Here is a 27,987-nt window from a genome sequence, read left to right on the forward strand (position 1 = left end):
AGATTTTAGGTGCTTTACTCCATTTCTACAGCGAATTAAAAGGCTCATCTGAAATTTTGGTACAGAAAAGCTAAACCCCAAGTACCCCAGGTGGGGATAGTATATGGGGCGCTGGAAGTTTCCGTGACTAGTGAAGATTGGATTGTATCTGAGAAAGCAACAAGGGATGAAAGGGGCCAAACTACAGGAACTAGAGGTGTGTGCCACTAATTTAGGAGGAGGAGGCTTATAGTAGAGCCTGATCACCAGCCCACCTCACTAAGGAGCCAGATAGTCACTGACTCTGAACTTGTGTCCTGGCCCAGAACAACATGACCGCGCCAGCCGGCCACAACTGCGCCAACGGTGAGTGCAAAGTGCAGCCGATCCGATTGATATCATGTGTGTGATTAGGGCAAACTCTGTGCTACTTATTATATATATTATTAGTGGAATTTGTTAGCTATTTCACAGACCGATAGTGGATATCAACGGGCTTGGTATATTTTTAACTTTCCTTTCAATTTTTTTTTTGGGGAGGGATTTTCAACATTTATTGCTTTGCATGTATTTTTTTCTAGATAAAAATATATATATATATATTATTTTTTTTTTAGAAACCAAAATGATAGCAAAATCACCCAAAAATAATCCCCTACTTAACACTTGTACACTACTACTTAGGTACAGGAGTGCCCTTGAGCGAAGCATTTTTTCAGTCGCAAGAAAAATAAATATATATATATATATATATATATATATATATAATTATTTTTTCTTCTGTTATTTTAACTAGTTTTGCAACATATCTATGGCACACCAGGTACGCACAAAAAAAGGCTCAAAAACTCGAAAATAAAGTAAGGGTATGTGCACACGTCAGTATTTTACATCAGTATTTGTAAGCCAAAACCAGGAGTGGAACAATTAGAGGAAAAGTATAATAGAAACATATGCACCACTTCTGCATTTATCACCCACTCCTGGTTTTGGCTACAAAACCTGATGAAAAATCCTGACAAAATCCTGACGTGTGCACATACCCTTACACAATTCAAATGTTTACAAAAAACATTTTTGTTTGTTTTTTCACGCTTGAGGAAGGGGCTAGGGCACAGTCGAGGGGAAAAAAAACAGCAATGCATCAATTCTTGCAATATTTCTACCTGGGGGGTGGAAGGTAATAATGAAAAAATACAAACCTGACCAAATGAATGGGGGGGGGGGGGGGGTAAAAAAACATTTTTGACTAGAAAAATCAGTGTAAAAAAAAAAAACACCATCCATGAGATCATACATTTGTGTGCCCCATACACATGGGTAGGGATCTGACACAGTCCCTTGTGTTGCATACCGGAATTCATTGCCTGTTACAAATCTCCACCTCAGTAGGGGATTATACTCCCTACAATGGCTAAGTGGAAATGGTCGGTGTTTGCTCTGTTTTATGGCTTTATTGTTCTTCATCTTTGCTAATCCCAAGGTCACTGATCCTAAATGACTCCATTAACCTTATTTACAAAGGACCAGTCACTTGTCGTAAATGAATTTTTTCTATTTATTTATTTTCCCCCTGGTGTAAATGTCACTATTCTCCTGAATCCGGCGCTGTTTTTCTTTCATTCCTGCGCCTCTCTGTTCTTGAGATACGGCCCCTTCTTTTCTGTATAAAAATCTCTAGTCTTGTTAGACAAGTGGGTGTGGTCCTCAACTCTACTGTGGGTGTGTTCTTGAGGACCACTCCTGGTTGGCTAAAACAAGACTTGATTTATACAAAGGTGAAAAGGGTCCGTATCTCCGGAACGGAGAGGCGCAGAAACAAAAGAAAAACAGCGCCGGATTCAGGAGAACAGCGGGATTTACAATATATAAAGTATTAATATTTTATTACTAGTTTCTGCACCAGGTAAACTACTCTTTTGGTTTCATTCACCCAACATATATAAAATCTTTCTCGGAAATTAAGATCTATGCGATAGTGATTGTGGGGGCACTTATTTTTCTGGACATTTTCATTCCTTTAGGGAAGGGGATGATGACATGTTTCATGCTTTATTAATGGGCTCTCTCTATAGGGACGCTGGTCATCCTAACCTGCCCTTCACGCCGGGTCACCTGTCAGATTGTAGGGGAAGTTGACTTGTCAGTCTCCGTTTATCAGAACCTCACCCTGGATCCAAGTTGGTCCTCTTCGGTGCAGTCCAACCATGACTTTCTCATCGGCTTGGCACTGGCGGTCTTCTCCAGCATCCTCATTGGGAGCAGTGTTATCCTGAAAAAGAAAGGTCTTCTTCATCTGTCAGAGCAAGGACAGACGCGTGCAGGTAAGGACCTGGGGCGCTCCGGTCTAGATGGACTTGGGTTGGATAGGCGAGAGGGAAATGTGACCATCCACAGGATAGGATTAGTGGGGGGGCTGACGGCTAGTTTTCGAAATCTGTGAAAACGGAAAGGTAGCTCACAAGTGTCACCACTACCCCACTCACGTCTATGGGTGGGTGTCATCTGTCAAATTCCATTGAAAAGGCACAATCTTGATTTATTATTTTTGTCTAGGTGCTGGTGGACACGGATACTTGAAAGACTGGTTGTGGTGGGCTGGACTTCTCACAAGTAAGTTTAAAGGAGAAAACCCATTTTTGAATACCCTATTGGGGATTTCAGAGCTAATAAAAGGGGGTCTTCTAAAGGTAGAACCCACAATGCAATGCAAGGGCAACCCATCTATCTGGTTGGGGGCAGCAATGTGTGAGGCTTTGTTCACATTGAGGTTTTTTTTTCACTATCTTTTTTTGGACGTGTTAAAACAAAGACTAGTTTATCAACCAGAAACTGCTTTAGTAAATGCTTCTTCTTCATTTTTCTGCTCCTAAACATATTTTTGGAATTATTACTAATTCCAAAAATTGGTGTGTATGAGATGTATATTAATTTTTTTGTGAGGAGAGAGGGGGAAAAAAAGCCACACGACCTAAAACTAACAATAGCAAAATAAATATGTATATTATTATTATTTTTTTGTGTTTTGCAAATCCATCAGCGCTCCGGGTTGTGATAGCGCTTTCTGCTCCCTCCTCTCTGTGTTAAAGATAGCGGCAGCAGATCGATTTCTAGTGTGGCGAGGGAATAAAGCATCTAGTGTCGCAGGGAGGGCAAAGAAAATAGCCTGCGGAAAGAATGAAGAAAAAATGAGTGCAGGATAGAAGCTGTGTTGCTAATGAAGATGGCATCACCCTGGATAGACCTCACATCCAGCCTATATTACTGGGAGAGACACTCCCCACTAGAAAAATCTGAAACTTGGCTCAGGCTACAAAATGCGTATCAGTGGGTCTGAAAATGATGAATAAAGATTGCAGACTGACACTTGATGGTTACTTGTAGCTAATAACATCCCAAGAACATAAACTTTTATAACATTTCACATGATTTCAGACATTGTGACCCCATTTTCAATTCATGTCTATACCCGCTCTGTCTTGATCTGCTTACACCTGGTGGGTATCAGCGGTACTGCAGGCGGATGGATATCCAATATGTGATAGTCAGATTATATGCCTTGATTTGTTATTGCAGTGGGAGGTGGAGAAGCTGCCAACTTTGCCGCGTATGCTTTTGCTCCGGCCACCATTGTCACACCACTTGGTGCTCTCAGTGTCCTGATAAGGTAAATGTAATTTAATCTATGACTACATACAAAAAGAGATCGTCAATTTGAATGTAGAGGGGAAAAAGAGTGCTAAATAAATGCATTTAAGTATAAAAAAAAAAAGTGACCAATACTATTGCTATGGAAGATCTATCTATATTATAACTCCTAACCAACGCTCCCTCCCTGAACAGGAGTCAAAGTTTGGGCATGAATGAGAAATAAGCATTATTATAATAGGAAGAAATCTAATCTGTTTTTTCCTTTTGTAGCGCTGTGATGTCCTCCTATCTGTTGGGGGAGAGGCTGAACCTTTTAGGGAAGTTGGGGTGTGCGCTCAGTGTTTTGGGAAGCACTGTTCTGGTAATACACTCCCCAGAAGAACAAGAAGTGACCACATTAGAAGAGATGACTTCAAAGCTTAAAGACCCAGGTATGGGGAACATGTGTCTGTATATCGTACAGGAACCAAATTGGGCCTTCACACATCTCAATGAAGTCAGTAAAACCATTATAGAAATATAGTGTGGTTTATTAAAGTGTGGGGAAAAAATGAAAAATATATATTCTTCTTTTAGAGAAGAAATCTAAATCAAATTGATACTTAGTGTGACAACCTCTCTAGGTACTTGTATACCATTTTTGAAGGAGCTGGGCATTGAGGTTGTTCTAAACATCTTGGAGAACTAACCTCAGATCTTCTGTGGATGTCGCTTGTGTAAATCCTTCTGTCTCTTCATGTAATCTCAGCCAGATGGTTGATGTTGAGATCGGGGCTCTGTGGAGGTCACTATCATCACTTCCAGGACTCCTTGTTCTTCTGAAGACGGTTCTTAATGTCATTGGCTGTATGTTTGGGGTCGTTGTCCTGCTGCAGAATAAATTTGGAGTCGGGCGCCTTCTTGATGGTATTACATGATGGATAAACCTGTATTTCCAGGTCACCACCTGACAGCACCATGGAGGACGTCCTTCTTATCCATAGTGGGACAGGAAACCACGAGAGTTTAAAAGGACCCTCCCCACTCCACCCTTCAGTGTTTTTCCTGTCCCACTGTGGATGGGAACGACGAGAGATTCGCTGTCCCAGACAGAGAGTGTGGATCGGGGGGGCTCGGCCTCTCCCTTCCCACTGCGTGTCCTCTGTATTGCTGACACCCAATTAATCGGGTCCCTCAGCAGCACCAGTGCAGCGCTGCTCCTGGTGGATGGGTCGCTTCCCCCTGGGGGGGGCTCTCGACCCGGGATGAAGCCCCCTGATGTACCTGCATATTCGTCCTGCAAGGACGCTCCCTCCGCAGGTGGATCTATCGGTATCAGGCATCTGAGAACGCTGAAGCAGCCGGAGACGCCGGCGGCGACTCACTTCCGGTTCACTGCTGCGGCGCGCGTCACTTCCGGGTCGCGGCCAGCAGCAGGGGCGATCATCCTCTTCACTCCTTGGTGAGGAGATCCGGGACATGAAAGCATGGATAAAAGAGGTATGTGCACGTGCATTAGGGCAGCAGCAGCAGGAGAAATGGAGGATTCAGTACCCGTAGCTGCAGCCAGCACGGAGGTAATGACTCAGGCACACGTCAGTCTCCTCTAGGAGGTATGCTCCCTACAGCCCCTACTAAAATTACCGTCTGCGATCTTTTTATCTATTTTAGGGGCGTCCCTCATCCGGTGATAGGAAAGCTGGCAAGTCTAAAAAATGCCCTATATGTGCCACAAAGTTTTCTGTCTCATGGCAGAAGCCTCTCTGCGAGTCCTGCACGGCTCGTATTGTAGGAGAGGAGCAGGCCTCCCTACTTACAAGCATGAGAACCATGGTTAGAGAAGAAGTGCAGGCTTCGATCTCTAACTTATCTACTCCCCAATCAATCCAGTCTGATATCCAGGATCCTCCCAGGTCTAAGAAAAGGCAGAGGGAATCGGATCCGTCTTCAGAGGACAGTTCCTTTGAATCTGACATGGAGGAAGAGGAGTTGGACAGAGAAACTCCTCATAAGGGGAAGAAGTACCTATTTCTCAGTCGCCCATGACAGCACAACCAGAGAGATGGAGTCCGCCCTTCAGGGACAGGAAACCCTACAGGATAAAAGGGCGGTACCTCTCTCCTGCCTCAGTTTTGTTTCCTGTCCCTGACAGGCGAACCCTCAGGATCGGTACCTGTAATCCGGAGCCGACCAGTGGGGGTATGACGGCGGGGAGGCCCCTGTCACCGCTGGCTCGGTGTCTGACGCCGCCGCTTCTGGGTCCGATGGGGCTGCAGAGCGAGCGGAGGGAAGCGCCGCTGCCTCCCCGGATCGGGGTAGGAGCCTTAGGGACCCGGCGTGCCTCTGCTGAGAGGCCTGGTCCGGAGCGGCGGCCTGGTGTGTGTGAGAGCACCAAGATGGCCGCCGCACCGGATATAGATGCGTCTACTTCCGGGTCCCGGGGAGCGCGCATGCGCACTGGAGTGCAGCAGAGTGATAAAAACTCTAACGGAGTTAGGTTGGCTCCTAAATCTCCAGAAATCAAAACTAGAACCGACCATGGTACAAGAGTTTCTGGGCCTAACTCTGGACTCAGTTCTACAGGAATGTCGCCTTCCAGACCCAAAGATACAAAAAATACTAAGCATTGTGTCCGCAGCTCGCTCAAATCCTCATATGACCTTGAGAGGAGCGATGTCACTGCTGGGGTCCCTTTCGGCCTGTCTCCCGGCAGTACAGTGGGCTCAGATCCACACAAGAGACCTCCAGTGGGATGTCCTAAAAAATCAGCTTACACTGAAGGGATGCCTGGAAGGTCGCATGACTCTAAGTTCAGACACTATTCGTTCCCTAGACTGGTGGCTAGATTCCAACAACCTATCAAAGGGAGTTCCGTGGGTGATAGATACACATCGAATAGTTACCACGGACGCCAGTCCTACAGGGTGGGGAGCTCACCTGGGAAACAGTGTTACTCAGGGGGTCTGGACAGATCGAGAATACCAGGTATCCTCAAACCAAAAAGAACTTTGCGCAGTAAGCCACGCTCTGTCAGTTTTTCTTCCCAAACTACGGGGACAGCATGTCCGGGTTTTCTCGGACAATCAAGTAGTAGTGGCCTACCTGAACCACCAGGGGGGAACCAGATCACGAGCCCTGATGGATACTACTTCCCAAATCTTCTCCTTGGCCGAACATCACTTCCTATCCCTCTCGGCATTACACATAAGAGGCGTAGTGAACAAAAAGGCAGACTTCCTAAGCCGTACCCAGCTGAAACAGGGGGAATGGGCTCTGAACCAAAGGGTCTTCGATCAGATCACAAAAATCTGGGGGGTACCAGCAATAGACCTTTTCGCCAGTCTAGAGAACAGGAAAGTAAAACAGTTTTGTTCTCTAGACCACAGAGGGAACCCCCGAGCTCTGGATGCATTCTCGATTCCCTGGACTCACGGTCTGACATATGCCTTTCCCCCTTATATATTGATACCGGCAGTCCTACGGAAGATAAGACAGGACAGGGCGAGAATCATTCTAATAGCCCCGTTCTGGCCCAAAAGAGCCTGGTTTTCTTGGCTGAGAATCTTATCGGTCACAGATCCCTGGATCCTCCCGGATCTTCCAGACCTCTTATCACAGGGGCCGGTGTTCCACCCTCAGTCGGCAAATCTACACTTGACAGCGTGGAACTTGAAAGGTCACTGCTAAGGGCAAAGGGCTTCTCAGATAAGGTAGTGTCCACACTATTAAAAAGTAGGAAAACAATAACTACTAGAATCTATGGTAAAACTTGGAAAAAGTTTCTGTCCACCTCCGGTGTAAGACTACAAGATGGGGTTCCAATAAATAAAATATTAGAATTCCTACAGAAAGGCTTGGATATGGGCCTAGCGGTGAGCACCTTAAAGGTACAAGTAGCGGCCTTAGGGGCATTATACAATGATAGTATTGCCACTAATCCATGGGTAGCAAGGTTTATTAAAGCCGCAGCACGTTCTAGGCCAATAAAAATCAGAAGCCCTCCATCTTGGGACTTAAACTTAGTTCTTTCGGCTATGACAGAACCCCCATTCGAACCCATAGATTCGATACCACTTAAAGTCTTATCCCTTAAAATGGCCCTTCTTACAGCCCTAACATCTGCCCGTAGGATTAGTGATCTTCAGGCTCTATCTGTAAACCCTCCCTTCACACAGATAATGGATGATAGGGTAGTATTGAGGACAGATCCTGCTTATCTACCCAAAATGGCTTCCAATTTCCATAGATCCCAGGAAATAATCCTTCCATCCTTCTGCCCAAACCCGAAAAATCAAAAAGAGGAAAAATTCCACACCTTAGATGTGAGAAGGTGTCTAATACACTACCTAGAGTCCTCCCGTCAGTGTAGGAAGGAAGGCTGTCTTTTTATCTGTTTTCAGGGGCCTAGAAAAGGACTCAAAGCCTCCAAAAGCACTATAGCTCGTTGGGTCACTGATGCGATAGCCTTGGCATACTCGTCCACGGGAAATGCAGTTCCTGAAGGACTCAAGGCACACTCTACAAGGGCTATGGCGACCTCCTGGGCCGAAAGGTCGGAGGTACCAATAGATAAAATCTGTAAAGCGGCCACCTGGTCAACACCTTCAACCTTCTTTAGGCACTATCGTTTAGACTTAGCCTCTTCGTCGGACTTAACCTTCGGAAGAAGGGTCTTACAGGCTGTGGTCCCGCCCTAAGCAATAATCTCTGCAATTCTCTCTGGTTGTGCTGTCATGGGTGACTGAGAAAGTCGTAGTTACTCACCGATAACGGTGTTTCTCAGAGCCCATGACAGCACCTGCTTATTCCCCCCCTTATCACGTGTGCGGTGAGCACCTTATTATACGAAGTGTGTGTTCGATTTTAGACACGGTGTAATCTTCATAAGTTTTTGCTAAAATATGTGTATTTCTTGTTGTCACTAACCTGGAGGACCTCTGATGCTCTGTAAACTAAACTGAGGCAGGAGAGAGGTACCGCCCTTTTATCCTGTAGGGTTTCCTGTCCCTGAAGGGCGGACTCCATCTCTCTGGTTGTGCTGTCATGGGCTCTGAGAAACACCGTTATCGGTGAGTAACTACGACTTTTCTTCTACTGATACTGATGAGCTCCTGGGGGCAGTAAGACAGACTATGCAGGTGGAAGAGCCTTCAACCACCCAGTCTATCCAGGACGAGATGTTCGGGGGCCTACGATCTCAGACATCAATGGTCTTCCCGGTTAATGCTCACATTCGGTAAGCCTCAGCCTCCGGTCACTCACGGGGCTCTCAGTTGATAACCGTTAACCTCTCCTTCACCTCTTCCCACAGCTCAATGATATTGGAGGAATGGGAAGAGGCAGAGAGAAGGATTTCTATCCCAAGAGACTTTAGACTTCGCCTCCCTTTTGACCATGAGGAGGTCAAGGACTGGGAGGATATACCGAAGATCGACATCCCCTTAGCAAAGGTGTCCAAAAGAACTGCTATTCCGTTCGAGGACTCCTCAAATTTAAAGGAGCCTATGGACAGGAAAGCCGATGGTCTCCTAAAGAGAGCATGGGAAAGTTCGGCTGCAGTGATCCGCACAAATATAGCAGCAACTTCTGTGGCGAGATCAATGCATCTGTGGCTGGACGATCTAAAAGAACAATTGTTAGCCAAGACTCCTAGGGAATCTCTCGTAAAGGCTATCCCTTTATTAAAACTAGCAACGGGGTTTCTGGCAGATGCTACTGCAGAGTCTGTAAGATTCACTGCTAGGGGTCAGTCATTGTCAAATGCAGCTCGAAGGGCCATATGGTTAAAAAGTTGGTCCGGGGATGTCCACTCAAAGAACAAGTTATGTTCCATTCCCTTCTCAGGAGGCAGAGTCTTTGGGCCTATATTAGATGACATTCTGGAAAAGGCTTCTGATGAAAAGAAGGGGTTTCCAGAAGAGAGAGAGAAAAAATTCCAGCCCTTTCGCAGGCCCTATTACAGTCAGAGATCTGACTATAGGGGCAAAGGTAAACAAGGTAGATGGAGCTACCAGAAAGGGGGTGATAGAAACAAAAGTAGAGATCAGGGTTCCTCAAATCCTAGATCAGAGTACCGTAAAAAATGACGCCACCAGGATAGGGGGGCGGTTACTGAACTACCTGAGGGAGTGGGAAGAGATTACCAGAAGTCCATGGGTCCTGCAGGTTATATCTCAGGGATACAGGATAGAATTCGAATCCATTCCCCCAGAGAGATATTTCGTGTCCAACGTCCATCTCTCTTCAGTCTCCCCAATGTGGCTGGATGTTCAGGATCTCCTCCGGATGGGGGCGATATGTCCTGTTCCTCCTCATCAAATAGGGACGGGTCACTATTCGGGTCTTTTCTCTATAAAAAAACCATCAGGAGAATCCCGAACCATCATAAACCTCAAGCCTCTAAACAGATGGCTACAGTACAAGAGGTTCAAGATGGAATCCATCCGCTCCACAATTCCCCTACTAGGAAAGAACGTGGTAATGTGCACTTTAGACTTAAAAAGTGCATATTACCACGTTCCAATATTTCCACATCATCAAAGATATCTAAGGTTTGCGGTGGAAAAGGATGGGTCAATCTTCCACTATCAGTTCCGTTGCCTCCCATTTGGTTTAGCGTCGGCTCCAAGAGTTTTTACAAAACTCGTCATAGAAATCGTGGCTTATCTCAGACAACGGGATATCACGATAATCCCATATCTCGACGATTTCCTTTTAGTAGCAGACTCAGTGGCGCAACTCAATGTCGATTCCCAGTTGGTAATCTCCACACTGCAGAAACTAGGTTGGGTGTTGAACTGGGAAAAGTCACATCTAACTCCAAAATCAAGAAGACAGTTTCTGGGTGTAATACTGGATTCAAAGATCAGAAAGTCATTTCTTCCAGAGGGAAAGCAATCCGGCCTAATAGACAAGATTCGACGGTTCACAAGAAGTCGCGTGACAATGAGAGATGCAATGAAGATCCTTGTCATCATGACAGCCTGTATCCCATGTGTCAGCTGGAGTCAGTTCCATTCCCGTCAGTTACAAAAGTCGGTTCTGACATCATGGGACAGAAGACAGTCTTCGTTGGACAAGGAGTTCCTACTATCCCACCAGGTCAGACGGTCCCTACAGTGGTGGATGGTGTCGGAAAACCTCCAGAGGGGTGTCTCTTGGGTCCAGACTCCAGCAGTCACGGTGACAACGGACGCAAGCCAACAAGGTTGGGGTGGCCAGGTACTTGGAAGATACTTCCAGGGACAATGGAGCCTAGAAGACAGCAACAATTCATCAAACCACAGAGAGCTTCATGCGGTTTGGAAGGTCTTACGTTCAGCCCAGACCTTGTTAAAAAACAGACACCTAAAGGTCTTATCGGACAACGTTACAACGGTAGCTTTCCTTCTTCATCAGGGGGGTCCAAGGCATCCGAAACTACAGCTCCTGGCGGATCAGATTTTCGCCTGGGCAGAGAGATCGGTTCTCTCAATTTCAGCGGTCCACTTAGAAGGCTCAAGAAACCAGATCGCGGACTTCCTGAGCAGGAAAAAATTATCACCCACAGAATGGGAATTAAACAGCAGGGTTTTCGATACCCTGTGTCGACGCTGGGGAACGCCGGTTGTCGACCTATTCGCAACCAGAAGAAATGCAAAGGTAACAACATTTTATTCCCTGAACCCCCAGGAGAATCCGGCAGGGATAGATGCCCTCTCTCAGTCATGGAGCAGGGGTCTGTTGTATGCCTTTCCCCCTCTGGCCTTCGTACCAAGGGTCCTCAGGAAGATATGCGAGGACAGAGCTCAGGTGATCTTGGTGGTTCCCTTCTGGCCCGGAAGAAGCTGGTTTCCTCTCCTAAGGAAACTAGCAGTAGACGACCCGTACCATCTTCCAGAGTTAAGGGACCTACTCTCCCAGGGTCCAGTCCTCCATCAGAACCCAGAAAATCTTCAATTAACTGCATGGATCCTGAACGGCAGATCCTAAAGGCAAAGGGCTTATCAGAAGATGTAATTTCTATCCTACTAGCAAGTAGAAAACCAGTCACCTCAAGGATATACCTTAAAATCTGGAGGACATTCTGCAGCTTTTGTGGAGATACAACAATCGACATTGATTGTCCTAACATACCCAAAATCCTTGACTTCCTACAACAGGGATTTAGGAAGGGGCTTAGTCCAAGTACCCTAAGGGTTCAAATTTCAGCCCTTAGCGTATTTTATGATACCTCCCTAGCTGCTCACCCATGGATCGCTCGATTCTCTAAGGCAGTTATGAGGTTAAAACCCGTAATTAGGAAAGTTACCCCTCCCTGGGACCTTAACTTAGTCCTTAATGAATTATGTAAAGAGCACTTCGATATAAAAAAATATAAGCGTCACCAATCTTACCCTAAAGGCAGTTTTCTTGGTAGCCATCACTTCGGCCAAAAGGTTGGGGGAACTTCAGGCTCTGTCCATTCAGAACCCCTATCTACAGGTATTTGACGATAGGCTGGTATTAAGGCTTGACCCGGGATTCCTTCCCAAGGTAGCTTCAGTCTCTAATATAAACCAGGAAGTCATACTTCCATCCTTTTGCCAATTCCCTAGAAATCACAAAGAATCTTTTTTTCATAATTTAGATGTTAGGGAAACGGTACTAAAATATTTGGATATGACTAGCGCTTGGAGGCGAGATAGCAATCTCTTCGTCCTTTACGGGGGTCCTAATAGGGGGAAAAAAGCCTCTAAGTCCACCATTGCTAGATGGATTAGATCCACTATCGGCATAGCTTATCAAGCACAGGGAAAGGATCCTCCAGAAGGCCTTAAAGCTCACTCATCCAGGGCTATGTCCGCATCCTGGGCAGAGAAAGGGGGGGCCTCGGTAGACCAAATTTGCAGGGCAGCATCTTGGTCTAATATTAGCACCTTTTCAAAACATTACAAACTTGACGTAGTCTCTTCCCAAGTGGCTTTCGGCAGAAAGGTGCTTCAGGCAGTAGTCCCACCCTAGAACAGGAAGTTTACTTTGGTACTTCTCCATGGTGCTGTCAGGTGGTGACCTGGAAAACGGTAATTAGTCTTACCGATAATTGTATTTCCAGGAATCCATCCTGACAGCACAGTTAGTTCCCTCCCTAATGTAAATATGTGATATACTTATGTGGAGTAACATTTGTATTTAACTTGTTATGTTCGGAATAAATTTTCTGTTTGCATCCATCCAGATGTGTTACTTTGGAAGATCACTGAAGGGTGGAGTGGGGAGGGTCCTTTTAAACTCTCGTGGTTTCCTGTCCCACTATGGATAAGAAGGACGTCCTCCATGGTGCTGTCAGGATGGATTCCTGGAAATACAATTATCGGTAAGACTAATTACCGTTTTTTCAGCATTGATTACACCAAGAAATGGCAACTTTGAAGACTGTAGATGCAGTGAGCAGCCAAGGAAACTTAGTGCAGCAGATGAAAGTCACATGATGATTACTTCTCTTCGGAAGATGTCCAGCAGTGCCATCAGTTTAGAATGGGACCCAGCTAAAGTCGTCTTCTTTTGGAAGAAGTATGGACCCAAGTTGGAAGAGTTGTGGCCAAAAAAACCATATGTTACATGGAAACAAGGCACATGACTCCGCTATCCACAAAAATATAGGAACTAGGATGCAGGAAACTGGCAGCAGGTGCTCTGGACTGAGGAGTCAAAATGTGAAATATTTGGCTGTAACAGAAGAATTTGTTCACTAAAGGGCCAGAGAGCGGTACAATCATGAATGTCTGAAGGAACCGTGAAGCATGGTGGAGGTTTCTACAAGTTTGGAGCTGCATTTCAGCAGAGGAGTTGAGAATTTGGTCAGGACTAATGGTGTCCTCATGGCAGAGAAATGGAGCCAGATACTTATCCATCATGTAATACCATCTGATCATCTCCAAATTTATTCTTCAGCAGGACAATGACTCCAAACATGCAGCCAATATCAGAAAGAGCCTAAGAGTCCTGGAAGTGATTATAGGAGAACCACAGAGCCCAGATCTCAACATCATCCAGTCTGTCTGGGATTATATGTAGACAGAAGATCTGTGGTTACTTCTCCAAGATGTCTGGGAAAAATCCTCTTCCAAATTACTTCCCTCCCACCTGATGTGAAGTACAATAAGGAGGGGAATGGCAGACCCAGGGAAAGGAAAACTTGAGATTCTTTTTACATTGATTACTAGGCCTCATTTTAATGTCTACTTCCTTTTGGGCAAATGGATATTGGCAGTGATAAACTGACTCAGACCCTGTCTTTGGAAGTTCAGAAGGCTCCGATACAAATCAGGTCACAGGCCATTTATATAGGAGGTGAACTGTGAATTTTGTTATGTACTCTATATACAACCCCTGGCAAAAATTATGGAATCACTGGCCTTGGAGGATGTTCATTCAGTTGTTTAATTTTGGACAAAAAAAAGCAGATCACAGACATAGCACAAAACTAAAGTCATTACAAATGGCAACTTTCTGGCTTTAAGAAACACTAAGGCTAGGTGCACACGTTGCGGATTTTGCTGCGGATCTGCAGCAGTTTTCCATGCGTTGTACAGTACCGTGTAGACATATGGAAAACAAAATCCGCAGTGCACATGCTGTGGAAAAAAACGTGCGGAAATGCAGCGGTGTGTTTTCCACATCATGCCAATTCTTTGTGCGGATTCCGCAGTGTTTTATACCTGCTCCATAATAGGAATCCGCAGGTGTAAAACTGCTATTGAAAACCGCACAAAAAACGCGGTAATTCCGCGATAAATCTGCATGTAAAACACAGGGTGTTTTACCTGCGGATTTTTAGGAATCTGCGTGGAAATATCCGCGGCAGATAGCCTAAAAGAAATCAAGAACAAAAAAAGTAGTAGTCAGTACTGGTTACTTTTTTTTTTTTTTTTTTTCTTTTTTTAACCAAGCATAGGGGAAAAATTATGGAGTCACTCAATTCTGAGGAAAAAATGATGGAATCATGAAAAACAAACAAAAAAAACACTCCAACATATCACTAGTATTTTGTTGCACCACCTCTGGCTTTTATAACAGCTTGCAGTCTCAGAGGCATGGACTTAATTAGTGTCACACAGGACTCTTCATCAATCTGGCTCCAACGTTCTCTGATTGTTGTTGCCAGATCAGCTTTGCAGGTTGGAGCCTTGTCATCGACCATTTTCTCCAACTTCCACCAAAGATTTTCAATTGGATTGAGATCCGGACTATTTGCGGCCATGACATTGACCTTATGTGTCTTTTTTTTCAAGGAATGTTTGCACAGTTTTTGCTTCATAGCAGGATGAACTATCATCTTGAAAATGATTTCATCATCCCCAAACATCCTTTCAATTGATGGGATAAGAAAAGTGTCCAAAATATCAACATAAACTTGTGCCTTTATTGAAGATGTAATGACAGCCATCTCCCCAGTGCCTTTACCTGACATGCAGCCCCATATCATCAATGACTGTGGAAATTTGCATGTTCTCTTCAGGCAGTCATCTTTATAAATCTCATTGGAACGGCACCAAAGAAAAGTTCCACCATCATCACCTCGCCCAATGCAGATTCGTGATTCATCACTGAATAAGACTTTCATCCAGTCATCCACAGTCCACGATTGCTTTTCCATAGCCCATTGTAACCTTGTTTTTTTCTGTTTAGGTGTTAATGATTGCTTTCGTTTAGCTTTTTTGTGTGTAAATCCCATTTCCATAGGTGGTTTCTTACAGTTCGGTCACAGACGTTGACTCCAGTTTCCACCCATTCATTCCTCATTTGCTTTGTTGTGCATTTCCTGTTTCAGAGACATATTGCTTTATTTGGCGAAAACTTTGAAAATTTATTCGGACTCCCATGACAGCACTACGAGAGGGGATCCGCCCTTAAGGAACAGGAAACCTACAGATACAAAAAGGGCGGCACCTCTCCCATGCATCAGTTGGTTTCCTGTTCCTGAAGGGACTGGATCCTACAGAAGATTCCCTATGAGGATTTCCAGGCCGGCCGGACCGATTCTGGTAGCGAGGGGGTCTCCTACCTCGGCCGGTGCGGAGTACCTGTAGTAGTCACGGTGGCCCTGGCAGGGCGGCACGGCGGTGGCTATTCAGCATGGAGCGGTCGCCAGGGGGTGTCCTGTCTCCGGAGCCGGCGCGTGGTGAGTATGACGGTCCCCTCCCTGTAATACTGTGGGCGCCTCTGTGGGACCGGCGGCATCGTGGTGGCGCCGCCCGGAGTCTCCTGGCGAAGCCTCGGCGTCCCACGCTGTTCACAGCGCTGACAGGAAGCGCTGTGGACTCAGGGTGATGTCGGAGGGCGGAGCCGGCGGTGACTTCCGGGTCGCGGAGCTTCTGCGCATGCGCAGGGGCTCCAAGATGGCGGCGCCCACCGGAAAGTGTGCGCCGATCACCCTCAGGTGTCGGCTGATCCCCTGCAGCTGCAGGGGGGGAGGAGAGCAACCGGAAAGCGCGGCACGAGTACGCTGACCGAAGGAGGGGCTATATATCGGTCGCCAAACGTGCATTCCTTGCTTCTGGCCTCCAAATCAGGATGGAGTCCGATCAGGATCAGCAGCCTCTGCTGCTGGACGAAGCACCTCAGAAGCCTGTGGAGAAGGAGCATGGAAAAAAGAGCGATGGATCTGGCCACAGAAGCTCCTCCAGACAGGGGTCTGGAGCGTCAGCCAGGAAAAATCCCCCTCGTACTTCGGTAGCTTTCTGGGTATGGGCATCCACTGGTAAGTGATCTTCGAGAATGTTCACTCAGTGATTAGTCTCCCCCCGTATATGTTTTCACAGGGGAAGAAAAACACCAGTAAAACAAAGCATAAGGAATGTGCCATCTGCGGGGTTCCCTTGCCTGACTCATGCCCTAAAAAGCTATGTGACCCCTGTATCCAGCAGACGGTGAGGTCTGGGAAGAGGGGGAGGGGGTCATGGCATTAGTTTATTAGACTAGCTTGCCTTACTTGCCCCCTCAGGTAGCAGAAGAATCCTCTTCTATTGCGGCCAGTCTGAAGGAAATGGTTAGGATGGAGGTTAAGCAGTCCATTAAGGGCCTTTCACAGTCAGGAGCCCCTAAACGGAAAACTCAGTGGTCATCGGATTCGTCGGTGGAGGAAAAGAGCGTAGAATCGGACGATTCAGCAGCATCATCCTCCTCCTCGGAAGAAGACGCTGCTCGGTTTTGTTTACCCTTGGAGAGAATAGACAAGTTAATAAAAGCGGTCAGAGGCACAATGGGTATAACAGAACCCAAGCCTCAACTGTCTAAAGAACAGATGATGTTCAGTGGGTTAGATCAAAGAAAGCGTAGAGTTTTCCCTCTGAATGAAAAGATACAAGAACTTATCAACAGAGAGTGGAAAAAACCGGAGAGGAAAGGTTCCTTACCACCTGCACAGAAGCGAAGGTATCCCTTTGACGACCCAGCAGTAGGTAGCTGGGAAAAAGCCCCAAAACTGGATGCAGCAATTGCCAAGGTAGCGAAGCGATCCTCTCTCCCGTTTGAGGATATGGGAACGCTTAAAGACCCCCTAGATAGGAAGGTGGATACCTTCTTAAAGGGAACCTGGGAAATGGCAGCCGGTTCCTTAAGACCTGCGGTGGCGTCAACATGCACGGCGAGGTCAATGATGGTCTGGCTAGACCAGTTAGAGTCCCAATTAAGACAAGGGGCCTCTAGAGACTCTATTCTCGCAGCATTACCAGTAATCCAGGAGGGGGCGGCCTTTTTATCAGATGCCTCAATTGACTCCGTTAAATTAGCAGCTAGAGCAGCGGGGCTGTCTAATGCTGCAAGGAGAGCCCTATGGTTGAAATGCTGGCCTGGGGATATGCAGGCGAAAGCAAAGCTCTGCGCTATCCCTTGTAAAGGCGAGTATTTATTTGGGCCTACCCTGGATGAACTCCTGGAGAAGGCAGGTGACGATAAGAAAAAGTTTCCCAATACCTTCAATGCATACCGTCGTCCCTTCAACAAAAGAAGGTTCAGTCGGGGAGGGAAACGCGCCTTCTCACCGGGCAGAGATCGATCCAGATGGGACGATAAGCGAAAACGAGGTACAGGTCTCATGTTTCGCCGTAACCCGACGGAAAACAAAAAACAAGAACAATGACTAGCAATCCCAGTGGGAGGGAGACTGTTGCATTTCTCAGCAGCATGGTCAGAAATCACAAACAGTGTTTGGATAAAAGACACTGTTTCCCATGGTCTCAAACTTGAGTTTGTCCAGGCTCCACGGGACAAGTTCAAGCTTACACCCTGGCGCTCATCTCCCACTTAACAGTTTGCCCTCGAAGAGGAAGTGAGGACTCTTTGTTCTAAAAATGTGTTGGTGGAAGTACCATATTCTCAGACAGGGAAGGGGTTTTACTCCCCCTCTTCCTAATTCAAAAGCCAGATAATACTTATAGAACCATTATTAATCTTAAAGGTCTCAATAAGTTTCTGGTAAAGCATACTTTCAAAATGGAGTCCATCAATTCAACAATAAAAATGCTCTTTGAAAATTGTTTTATGGTAGTAGTGGATTTGAAAGATGCCTACTATCATGTACCCATTCATGCTGATTTTCAACAATACCTGAGTAGCACTGATAATGGAGGGTAGGATTCAACATTTTCAGTTCAGGGCACTCCCCTTTGGGTTAACCTCTGCTCCTAGAGTGTTCACTAAAATAATCGCAGAGGTCATGGCGCATTTAAGGGGTCAAATGTCCTTATAATCCCCTACTTAGACGATTTTCTCATTGTCGGGAACTCAGTGGATCACTGTCTGTCACAATGGGAAATTACTAAAGCTAAACTAGAACGTCTAGGTTGGATCATAAACTTTGAAAAATCTAAGTTACAGCCTCTAAATATGCAAAAATTCCTGGGGTTAATTTTGAATTCGGTAACACAGCAGTGTCTTCTCCCTGGGGAAAAAATAGCGCTAATCCAGAGTTATGTGTTAAAAGCAATTAAAACACCCTCCATGACACTTAGGCAAGCAATGTCCCTACTGGGGTCACTCACATCTTGCATCCCCGCTGTTAAGTGGGCTCAGTTACACACCAGATCCCTGCAAAAAGAAGTTTTATTCCATGACAGAGCCCTAAATGGCGTATTAAACGGGAAATTAACGTTGGGGCCTATAACACTGAACTCCCTCAGGTGGTGGTTGACATACAGAATTTGTCAGCAGGGGTGCCCTGGATAGTAAATGTCACCCAAGTAATAACCACAGATGCCAGCTCTTCGGGGTGGGGAGCTTATATGGGGGACATGGTGGTTCAGGGACAATGGGAACCCTTCACAACATTCTCATCCAATCAGAGGGAATTGTTGGCAATTGAATTGGCTGTTAAAGAATTCCTCATATATCTACAGGGCCAGCACGTCAGAATTCTGTCGGACAACAGAGTGGCAGTCGCCTACATAAACCGGCAAGGGGGAACACGTTCCGAGACTTTAATGCAGATCACGGATCGCTTGTTCCAGGTGGCAGAGCTCAATTTTCAATCTTTGACGGCTCTCCACATCAAAGGAAAGGAAAATATAACAGCAGATTTCCTAAGTCGAAACACGCTAAGACAAGGAGAATGGTCTCTCAACAAAGACATTTTCAACCGTATCAGCCACAGATGGGGTCAACCAGTGGTGGACCTGTTCGCCACCAGAGACAACAGGAAAGTAAAACTTTTTTGCTCTCTGAATCCCAGGGAAAATCCCCTGGCGGTGGACGCTTTTCTAATAAAATGGGATTTTCCGCTGGCCTATGCCTTCCCACCACTGAATCTGATTCCTCTAGTGGTGAGAAAAATCAGAGAAGATCGAGCAAAGGTTATCCTTATTGCCCCCTTTTGGCCCAGAAGAGCCTGGTTTGCCTGGCTCAGGACGATGTCTGTATCGGATCCCTGGGTACTGCCAGAGATCCCGAATTTACTCTCTCAGGGACCAATCTCCCATCCACAAGTGGCAGCGCTCCATTTAACGGCGTGGAGTTTGAACGGTCACTGTTAATAGATAAAGGCTTCTCTCCGAACCTGGTAGAAACGCTCCTAAAGAGTAGAAAGCAAATAACTACAAAAATCTACTCTAGGACTTGGAGGAAGTTCTTGTCCGTTTCTAAATTTAATATCCAAGAAGGGGTGCCAATACAACAGATCTTAGAGTTCCTACAAAAGGGGTTTGAGCTAAAACTCTCTACTAGTACCCTTAGAGTACAGGTCTCAGCTCTGGGTGCCCTGTTTTCCTGTAATGTAGCTAACAACTATTGGATAGCGAGGTTTATGAAGGCGGTCTGTAGAACTAGACCAGTGTATAAAGATAGATCGGTTCCGTGGGATTTAAATTTAGTTCTATCCTCACTAACAAAACCCCCCTTTGAACCTCTACACGAGGCCCCGATTAAAATGTTGACACTTAAAACAGCCTTCCTGATTGCCATAACCTCAGCTCGCAGGGTAGGGGATATCCAGGCACTTTCCAGGCTTCCCCCATATACAGAGTTCCTGTCTGACAGAGTAGTCCTTAGACCAGACCCAGCATATCTACCGAAGGTAGCAACAAGGTTTCATAGGTCGCAGGAAATAGTTTTACCATCTTTTGTTCCTAATCCATCCAATCCTAAAGAGCAGGAGCTTCATACTCTAGACGTTAGGAGATCTCTCCTACAGTATATTTCAGTCACCAATAGTTGGAAGAAGGATGAGGCACTGCTTCTTTCCTTCCAAGGTCCAAAGAAAGGGTGTAGAGTGTCAAAATATTTACTGGCTAGATGGATTAGGGAAACTATTACTATGGCTTATACAGCGGGTGGGGGGCCAGCTCCGCAGAATCTAAAGGCACATTCCACCCGAGCCATGGCGTCATCCTGGGCAGAAAGATCTGGAGTGTCGGTGGAACAAATATGTAAGGCGGCCACATGGTCATCCCCTTCCACGTTCTTTAAGCACTATCGGTTGGATTTGGGGTCCTCCTCTGATCTCACCTTCGGGTTAAGGGTGCTGCAGGCTATAGTCCCTCCCTAAGGTAGCTTACATCTCTGTAAATCTCTCGTAGTGCTGTCATGGGAGTCCGAATAAAGCATTAAGCTACTTACGGGTAGCGGCATTTTTCGGAGGACCATGACAGCACCCTTAGTTCCCTCCCTATTTCACGTGGGGGTTGCACTTCCTAATTTGTATATAGTATGTAGATTTCACGTATGGTGGCTAGCTTCAATTTAATAAAAAAAAAAAAAAAAAAATTCGTTTTCGAAATGTATATAATGTATGTTTGTATGCCACTAACCGCGGTAGTCCTCTCAAGGCTCTGAAATACAACTGATGCATGGGAGAGGTGCCGCCCTTTTTGTATCTGTAGGTTTCCTGTTCCTTAAGGGCGGATCCCCTCTCGTAGTGCTGTCATGGTCCTCCGAAAAATGCCGCTACCCGTAAGTAGCTTAATGCTTTCGCAATTTTACAACTTTGAATTTTTATGCAATTAAATCACAGAGATATGTCACACAAAATACTTAATAAGTAACATTTCCCACATGTCTACTTTACATCAGCACAATTTTGGAACCAATTTTTTTTTTTTTGTTCGGGAGTTATAAGGGTTAAAAGTTGACCAGCAATTTCTCATTTTTACAACACCATTTTTTTTTTTTAGGGACCACATCTCATTTGAAGTCATTTTGAGGGGTCTATATGATAGAAAATACCCAAGTGTGACGCCATTCTAAAAACTGCACCCCTCAAGGTGTTCAAAACCACATTCAAGAAGTTTATTAACCCTTCAGGTGTTTCACAGGAATGTTTTGAATGTTTAAATAAAAATGAACATTTAACTTTTTTTCACACACAATTTACTTCAGCTCCAATTTGTTTTATTTTCCCAAGGGTAAGAGAAGAAATTGGACCCCAAAAGTTGTTGTACAATTTGTCCTGAGTACGCTGATACCCCATATGTGGGGGTAAACCACTGATTGGGCGCATGGGAGAGCTCAGAAGGGAAGTAGCGCCGTTTGACTTTTCAATGCAAAATTGACAGGAATTGAGATGGGACGCCATGTTGCGTTTGGAGAGCCACTGATGTGCCTAACCATTGAAACCCCCCCACAAGTGACACGATTTTGGAATGTAGATCCCCTAAGGAACTTATCTAGAGGTGTGGTGAGCACTTTGACCCACCAAGTGCTTCACCGAAGTTTATAATGCAGAGCCGTAAAAATAAAACAAAAATTTTTTCCCACAAAAATTTATATTTTAGCCCCCAGTTTTGTATTTTTCCGAGGGTAACAGGAGAAATTGGACCCCAAATGTTGTTGGCCAATTTGTCCTGAGTACGCTGATGCCCCGTATGTGGGGGGGAACCACCGTTTGGGCGCATGGGAGGGCTCGGAAGGGAAGGAGCGCCACTTGGAATGCAGACTTAGATGGAATGGTCTGCAGGCGTCACACTGCGTTTGCAGAGCCCCTAATGTACCTAAACAGTAAAAAAAAACACAAATGACACCATTTTGGAAAGTAGACCCCCTAAGGAACTCATCTAGATGTGTTGTGAGAGCTTTGAACCCCCAAATGTTTCACTACAGTTTATAACGCAGAGCCGTGCAAATAAAAAATATTTTTTTTTCCACAAAAATTATTTTTTAGCCCCCAGTTTTGTATTTTCCCAAGGGTAACAGGAGAAATTGGACCCCAAAAGTTGTTCTCCAATGTGTTCCGAGTACGCTGATACCCCATATGTTGGGGTAAACCCCTGTTTGGGCGCACTTGAGAGCTCGGAAGGGAAGGAGCGCTGTTTTTTACTTTTTCAACGCAGAATTGTCTGGAATTGAGATCGGACGCCATGTCGCGTTTGGAGAGCCCATGATGTGCCTAAACAGTGGAAACTCCCCAATTATAACTGAAACCCTAATCCAAACACACCCCTAACCCTAATCTCAACCCTATTCCCAACCGTAAATGTAATCCAAACCCTAACTTTAGCCCCAGCCCTAATCCTAATGGGAAAATGGAAATAAATACATTTTTAATTTTTTTTTTTTTATTAATTTTTCCCTAACTAAGGGGGTGATGAAGGGGGGTTTGATTTACTTTTAAAGCGGGTTATTTAGCGGATTTTTATGATTGGCAGCCGTCACACACTGAAAGACGCTTTTTATTGCAAAAAATATTTTTTGCGTTACCACATTTTGAGAGCTATAATTTTTCCATATTTTGGTCCACAGAGTCATGTGAGGTCTTGTTTTTTGCGGGACGAGTTTACTTTTTTATTGGTAACATTTTCGGGCACGTGACCTTTTTTGATCGCTTTTCATTCCGATTTTTGTGAGGCAGAATGACCAAAAACCAGCTATTCATGAATTTCTTTTGGGGGAGGCGTTTATACCGTTCCACGTTTGGTAAAATGGATAAAGCAGTTTTATTCTTCGGGTCAGTACGATTACAGCGATACCTCATTTATATCTTTTTTTTTTTTTTATGTTTTGGCGCTTTTATACGATAAAAACTTTTATAGAGAAAATTATTTTGGCATCGCTTTATTCTGAGGACTATAACTTTTTTATTTTTTCACTGATGATGCTGTATGGCGGCTCGTTTTTTGCGGGACAAGATGACGTTTTCAGTGGTACCACGGTTATTTATATCCGTCTTTTTGATCGCGTGTTATTCCACTTTTTGTTTGGTGGTATGAGAATAAAGCGTTGTTTTTTGCCTCGTTTTTTTTTTTTTTTTTTTTACGGTGTTCACTGAAGGGGTTAACTAGTGATATAGTTTTATAGGTGGGGTCGTTTCGGACGCGGCGATACTAAATGTGTACTTTTATTGTTTGATTTTTTTTTTTTTTTTTTTATTTTATTTAGAAATGTATTTATGGGAATAATATTTTTTTTTTCTTTACTTAGGAATTTTTTTTTATTTTATTTTTTTTACACATGTGGAATTTTTTTTTTTTTAACTTTGTCCCAGGGGAGGACATCACAGATCGCTGATCTGACAGATTGCACAGCACTCTGTCAGATCGGCGATCTGACTTAGTGCTGCAGGCTTACCAGAGCCTGGTCTGCACCCGGAAGTAATCCCTTCAGGACCCGGATGCAGCCCCGCGGCCATTTTGGATCCGGGGCCTGCAGGGATAGGAGGTAAGAGACCCTCGCAGTTGCTCCAGGGGTCTCAGGGAAGCACGCAGGGAGCCCTCTCCCTGCGCGATGCTTCCCTATACAGCCGGCACACCGCGATCTTGTTTGATCGCGGTGTGGCGGGGGTTAATGTGCCGGGGGCGGTCCGTGACCGCTCCTGGCACATAGTGCCAGATGTCAGCTGCAATAGGCAGCTGACACTCGGCCGCGCTCCGCCCGTGAGCGTGGCAGATCGCGCTGGACGTACTATTCCGTCCTTGGGAATTAGGGCCCACCCCACATGGACGGAATAGTACGTCCAATGGCAGAAAGGGGTTAACAACCTTCCCATGTTGTTTGTATTTGGTCAAGATTTTAGACACAGCTGACTGTGAACAACCAACATCTTTTGCAACATTGCGTGATGATTTACCCTCTTTTAAGAGTTTGATAATCCTCTTTTGTTTCAATTGACATCTCTCCTCTTGGAGCCATGATTCATGTCAGTCCACTTGGTGCAACAGCTCTCCAAGGTGTGATCACTCCTTTTTTAGGCCAGTCTCACAGGTCCAGATAATTCCGGTACCGGAAAAAATCGGTACCGGAGTTATCCGTGTCCGTGAGCTCACGTAGGCCATCCGTGTGGCACACGTGCAGCAGCCGTGTGCCGCCTGGGTACCACACGCATCGTGCAGGAGAGACAGCGCTAAAGTTTAGCGCTGTCCCCTGCATCGTGCTGAAGCCGCGATTCATATCTTCTGAGCAGCAGCGTTTGCTGTAAAGAAGATATGAATAATCCATTTTTTTACTGGTATTTCGTGTTTAAAATAAAGCTCCATGTCCCCACCCCCTGTGCGCCCCCCCCCCCCCCGCTGTTCTGAAAATACTCACCCGCCTCCCTCGCAGTGTCCTGTCCTGGCCGCAGCTTCTCCTGTATGCGGTCACGTGGGGCCGCTCATTTACAGTAATGAATATGCGGTTCCACCCCTATGGGAGGTGGAGCCGCATATTAATGACTGTAATCGGCGGCCCCACGTAACCGCATACAGTAGAAGGTGCGGCCAGGACAGGAAGCAGCGACAGCCAACGAGGGAGCCGGGTGAGTATTTTCAGAACAGCGGGGGGGCGCACAGGGGGTGGGGACATGGAGCTTTATTTTAAACACGAAATACCACTAAAAAAATGGATTATTCATATCTTCTTTACAGCAAACGCTGCTGCACAGAAGATATGAATCACCGCTTCAGCACCATGTGGGGGGGACAGCGCTTACTGGAGCGCTGTCTCCTGCACGGTACACTGAGAACGTCCGTGTGCGGTACGTGTTTTACACGGACCCATTGACTTTAATGGGTCCGTGTAATACGTGTGCTCCCACGAACACTGACATGTCTCCGTGTTTGGCACACGGAGACACGGTCCGCAAAAAATCAATGACATCTGCACAGATGCGTTGATTTTAATGTGTCTACGTGTGTCAGTGTCTCGGTACGTGAGGAAACTGTCACCTCACGTACCGGAGCCACTGACGTGTGAAACCAGCCTTAAATGCAGACTAACGAGCAGATCTAATTTGATGCAGGTGTTATTTTTGGGTATGAAAATTTACAGGGTGATTCCATAATTTTTTCCTCAGAATTGAGTGATTCCATAATTTTTCTCCTATGCTTGGTTAAAAAAAAGTAACCATTACTGACTACCACATTTTTTTGTTCTTGATTTCTTTTAGTGTTTCTTAAAGCTAGAAAGTTGCCATTTGAAATGACTTTAGTTTTGTGCTATGTCTGTGATCTGCTTTTTTTTCAACAAAATTAAACAACTGAATGAACATCCTCCAAGGCCGGTGATTCCAGAATTTTTGCCAGGGGTTGTAGAAGTGTTTCCTGTTTGTAATGATAATGAGACTGCTGAAAAGTCTGCTTTACAAAACTGGAAGTGTGAGTTTAGCATAAGGTGTAGATGTGACACTGGATTTTATGCTTTGTAAAGGATTAGGTGAAATGTGTGGCAAATGCACAAAATCCTCTGCAGGAGAAAACCAAAAAGACTTGTGTGCCCAAAGTACAAAACTTTTCCTTGGGGTATAGGTTTGTCTACACAATGGTCATTTTTGTTTCTTTTTAACCAACAGGCTTCATTGTCTACATCAGCGTGTTGCTCATCTTCTCCCTGGTCCTGATTTTCATTCTCTCGCCCCGTTATGGCCACCAAAACATCCTTGTTTACCTGGCAATATGTTCTCTCCTTGGCGCCTTCTCCGTGTCTTCTGTGAAGGGCCTGGGCATCGCTGTGAAGGGTCTTCTCACCGGTCTACCAGTTGTCCAACATCCTCTTCCATGGGTCCTCATCCCCATCCTGATCATCTCGGTGGTCACACAAGTGAACTACCTCAACAAATCCCTGGACGTGTTCAACACCTCCTTGGTCTTTCCAATCTACTATGTCTTATTCACCACCGTGGTGATCACTACGTCCCTCATCCTCTTTAAGGAATGGGTGTCTATGTCTCCACTGGATGGTGTAGGTGCAGTTTGCGGATTCCTCGTCATCATCCTTGGTGTCTTCATGCTCCACGCCTTTAATAACCTGGATATAAGTCTTAAAAGTCTAAGGCAACAACTACATCGCGTAGCTTCTGTGTCTACCGAACGGCCTGCCAAGAAGGAAGACAAGATAACCCTCGTAGACCACATGGAGATGGAACACTCTGGGAACATTCCCAAAGTGTTCGTTATCTACACCTAAGGAAGACTTGGGGTGGATAATTTTTGGACTAGTTGACTTGGTGCTGTGGTAAAACTTCTTCATTGCCTTGACTCTTCATCGAACGTATACCTTCTACCTCCAAGAACCTTCCTTTTTAGGCAACCTCATAAGATGTGGATCTTTGGTTATCTCTCTGGTTCGTTCCCAAGTGCCATATTCCATAGACATGGAAAAGTTTTCCCTTCCAGAGGGAAAATCCCGAATGGTTCTGTTATGTCACAATGACGTTGTCAAAAACTTCAATTTTTGTAGCATTTACCAAGCAGTAATCCTATTGATATTTTGTGCAACATGACCTCTTCTGCCTACAGACAAGAATGCAGCAACAGAGGCCGGATCTCTACAGAATTTTCTCTTTTTTTTTGGGGCCTGTATTTATTGAAGAGACAAGTATTGTACAAATTTTAATGCTTGTTTTTTTGTTTTCTCATCACACCTAATGTGTCTTTTTATCTGAAAATTTTAACTTAAGTTATAAAGTTTACTGTGCGATCATACGTGGTGGTAGATGAATTGTTTTACATTCGGTTCGTGTACACTGTGATACTCAGTTTAATGTGGGAAAAAACACTCACTTTTTATGCAATACATTATTAAAAGGACTGCACATCTGACATCAAAGAAAAAATACTTTGTCTTGGGTGTAAATGAATATTTTTAAAGTGTGTGTGTGTGTGTATGTATGTATGTATATATATATATATATATATATATATATATATATATATATATATATATATATATATATAATAATATTTGGATGTTGTTTTTTTTTTTTTTTCTCCCCACCCCCACAACGTACGACAAATGTAGAAAACAAAAGTGACAATTGTGCCATCAGGGCTTTTTTTTTTTTTTTTTGGCGGACCTATATATTTGCAATGCTGATTCCGGCATGACACTCTGATTAAAATCAGACTTGTCTTGGGTGATTTTGCATGAAATGGGAGACCATACAGAAGTACCAAAAATCTCCATGGACTTTGATGGTCACCGCCCATCTGAGCTTCTACGGAGTCCTTTTAAAGTGGTGGGCATGGGAAGATGATCCGACTGGGAGTTGTAGTTGTACTAGCAGTAGTAATAATACCATAATCCAATAATCCCATGGCTGGTTCTTGCATGACTGGGTCCTCCATAAGGTCTATGGAGCAGTAGTTGGACCACGGTACAACTGCAGAGGGTCCGGGTGGTGTGTACGGTATACTAGCATCAAAGAGTGGTCTTGTGCCACCGGTCTGCGCCCACGTGGGTCGATTTACCAAAGTAATCTAACGTTTAAACACTGTAGACTAGAGCGTCCCAAAATGCCTCTGATTTAGCACTGTGGTCATCTTGACACATTTATCACTCTTTAGTCTTTCACCTGTTAGTTAAAATGTGGCGCATGAGGCCCCAATTTGGGCCATGTCACTTTTTTTTTTTTAACTGATTTACACGAATGCTTATTTTTGGCTAAAAATTGTCACAAGGTTTCATTAAAATCTTTTGCCTTCAATAGTCTGTGTTGCACTAGCCATTGCTCCAGAATAG

General features: G+C 45.1%; 1 protein-coding gene across 1 annotated transcript; it reads left to right on the top strand.

The window, feature by feature from the left end:
- The first annotated feature begins 16 nt into the window (after window positions 1–16).
- NIPAL4 (NIPA like domain containing 4) lies at window positions 17–26,951 on the top strand. The gene is made up of 6 exons (XM_077261297.1): window positions 17–345; window positions 2,055–2,303; window positions 2,536–2,592; window positions 3,556–3,646; window positions 3,901–4,061; window positions 25,820–26,951. The coding sequence occupies exons 1-6, from the start codon at window positions 312–314 to the stop codon at window positions 26,431–26,433; spliced, it is 1,206 nt and encodes a 401-aa protein (XP_077117412.1). The 5' UTR covers window positions 17–311; the 3' UTR covers window positions 26,434–26,951.
- Window positions 26,952–27,987: the final 1,036 nt, after the last annotated feature.

This window comes from Ranitomeya variabilis, chromosome 5 (assembly GCF_051348905.1).
Source record: "Ranitomeya variabilis isolate aRanVar5 chromosome 5, aRanVar5.hap1, whole genome shotgun sequence".
NCBI classification, from domain to species: Eukaryota; Metazoa; Chordata; class Amphibia; order Anura; family Dendrobatidae; genus Ranitomeya; species Ranitomeya variabilis.

Bases quoted from the DNA above. Each gene is read 5' to 3' on its own strand.
- NIPAL4 (XM_077261297.1), top strand. From the start codon at position 312: ATGACCGCGCCAGCCGGCCACAACTGCGCCAACG. The intron at 2,593-3,555 runs GTAAGTTTAAAG...TTGTTATTGCAG, and splicing joins GTGGGCTGGACTTCTCACAA to TGGGAGGTGGAGAAGCTGCC. The intron at 3,647-3,900 runs GTAAATGTAATT...TTCCTTTTGTAG, and splicing joins GCTCTCAGTGTCCTGATAAG to CGCTGTGATGTCCTCCTATC.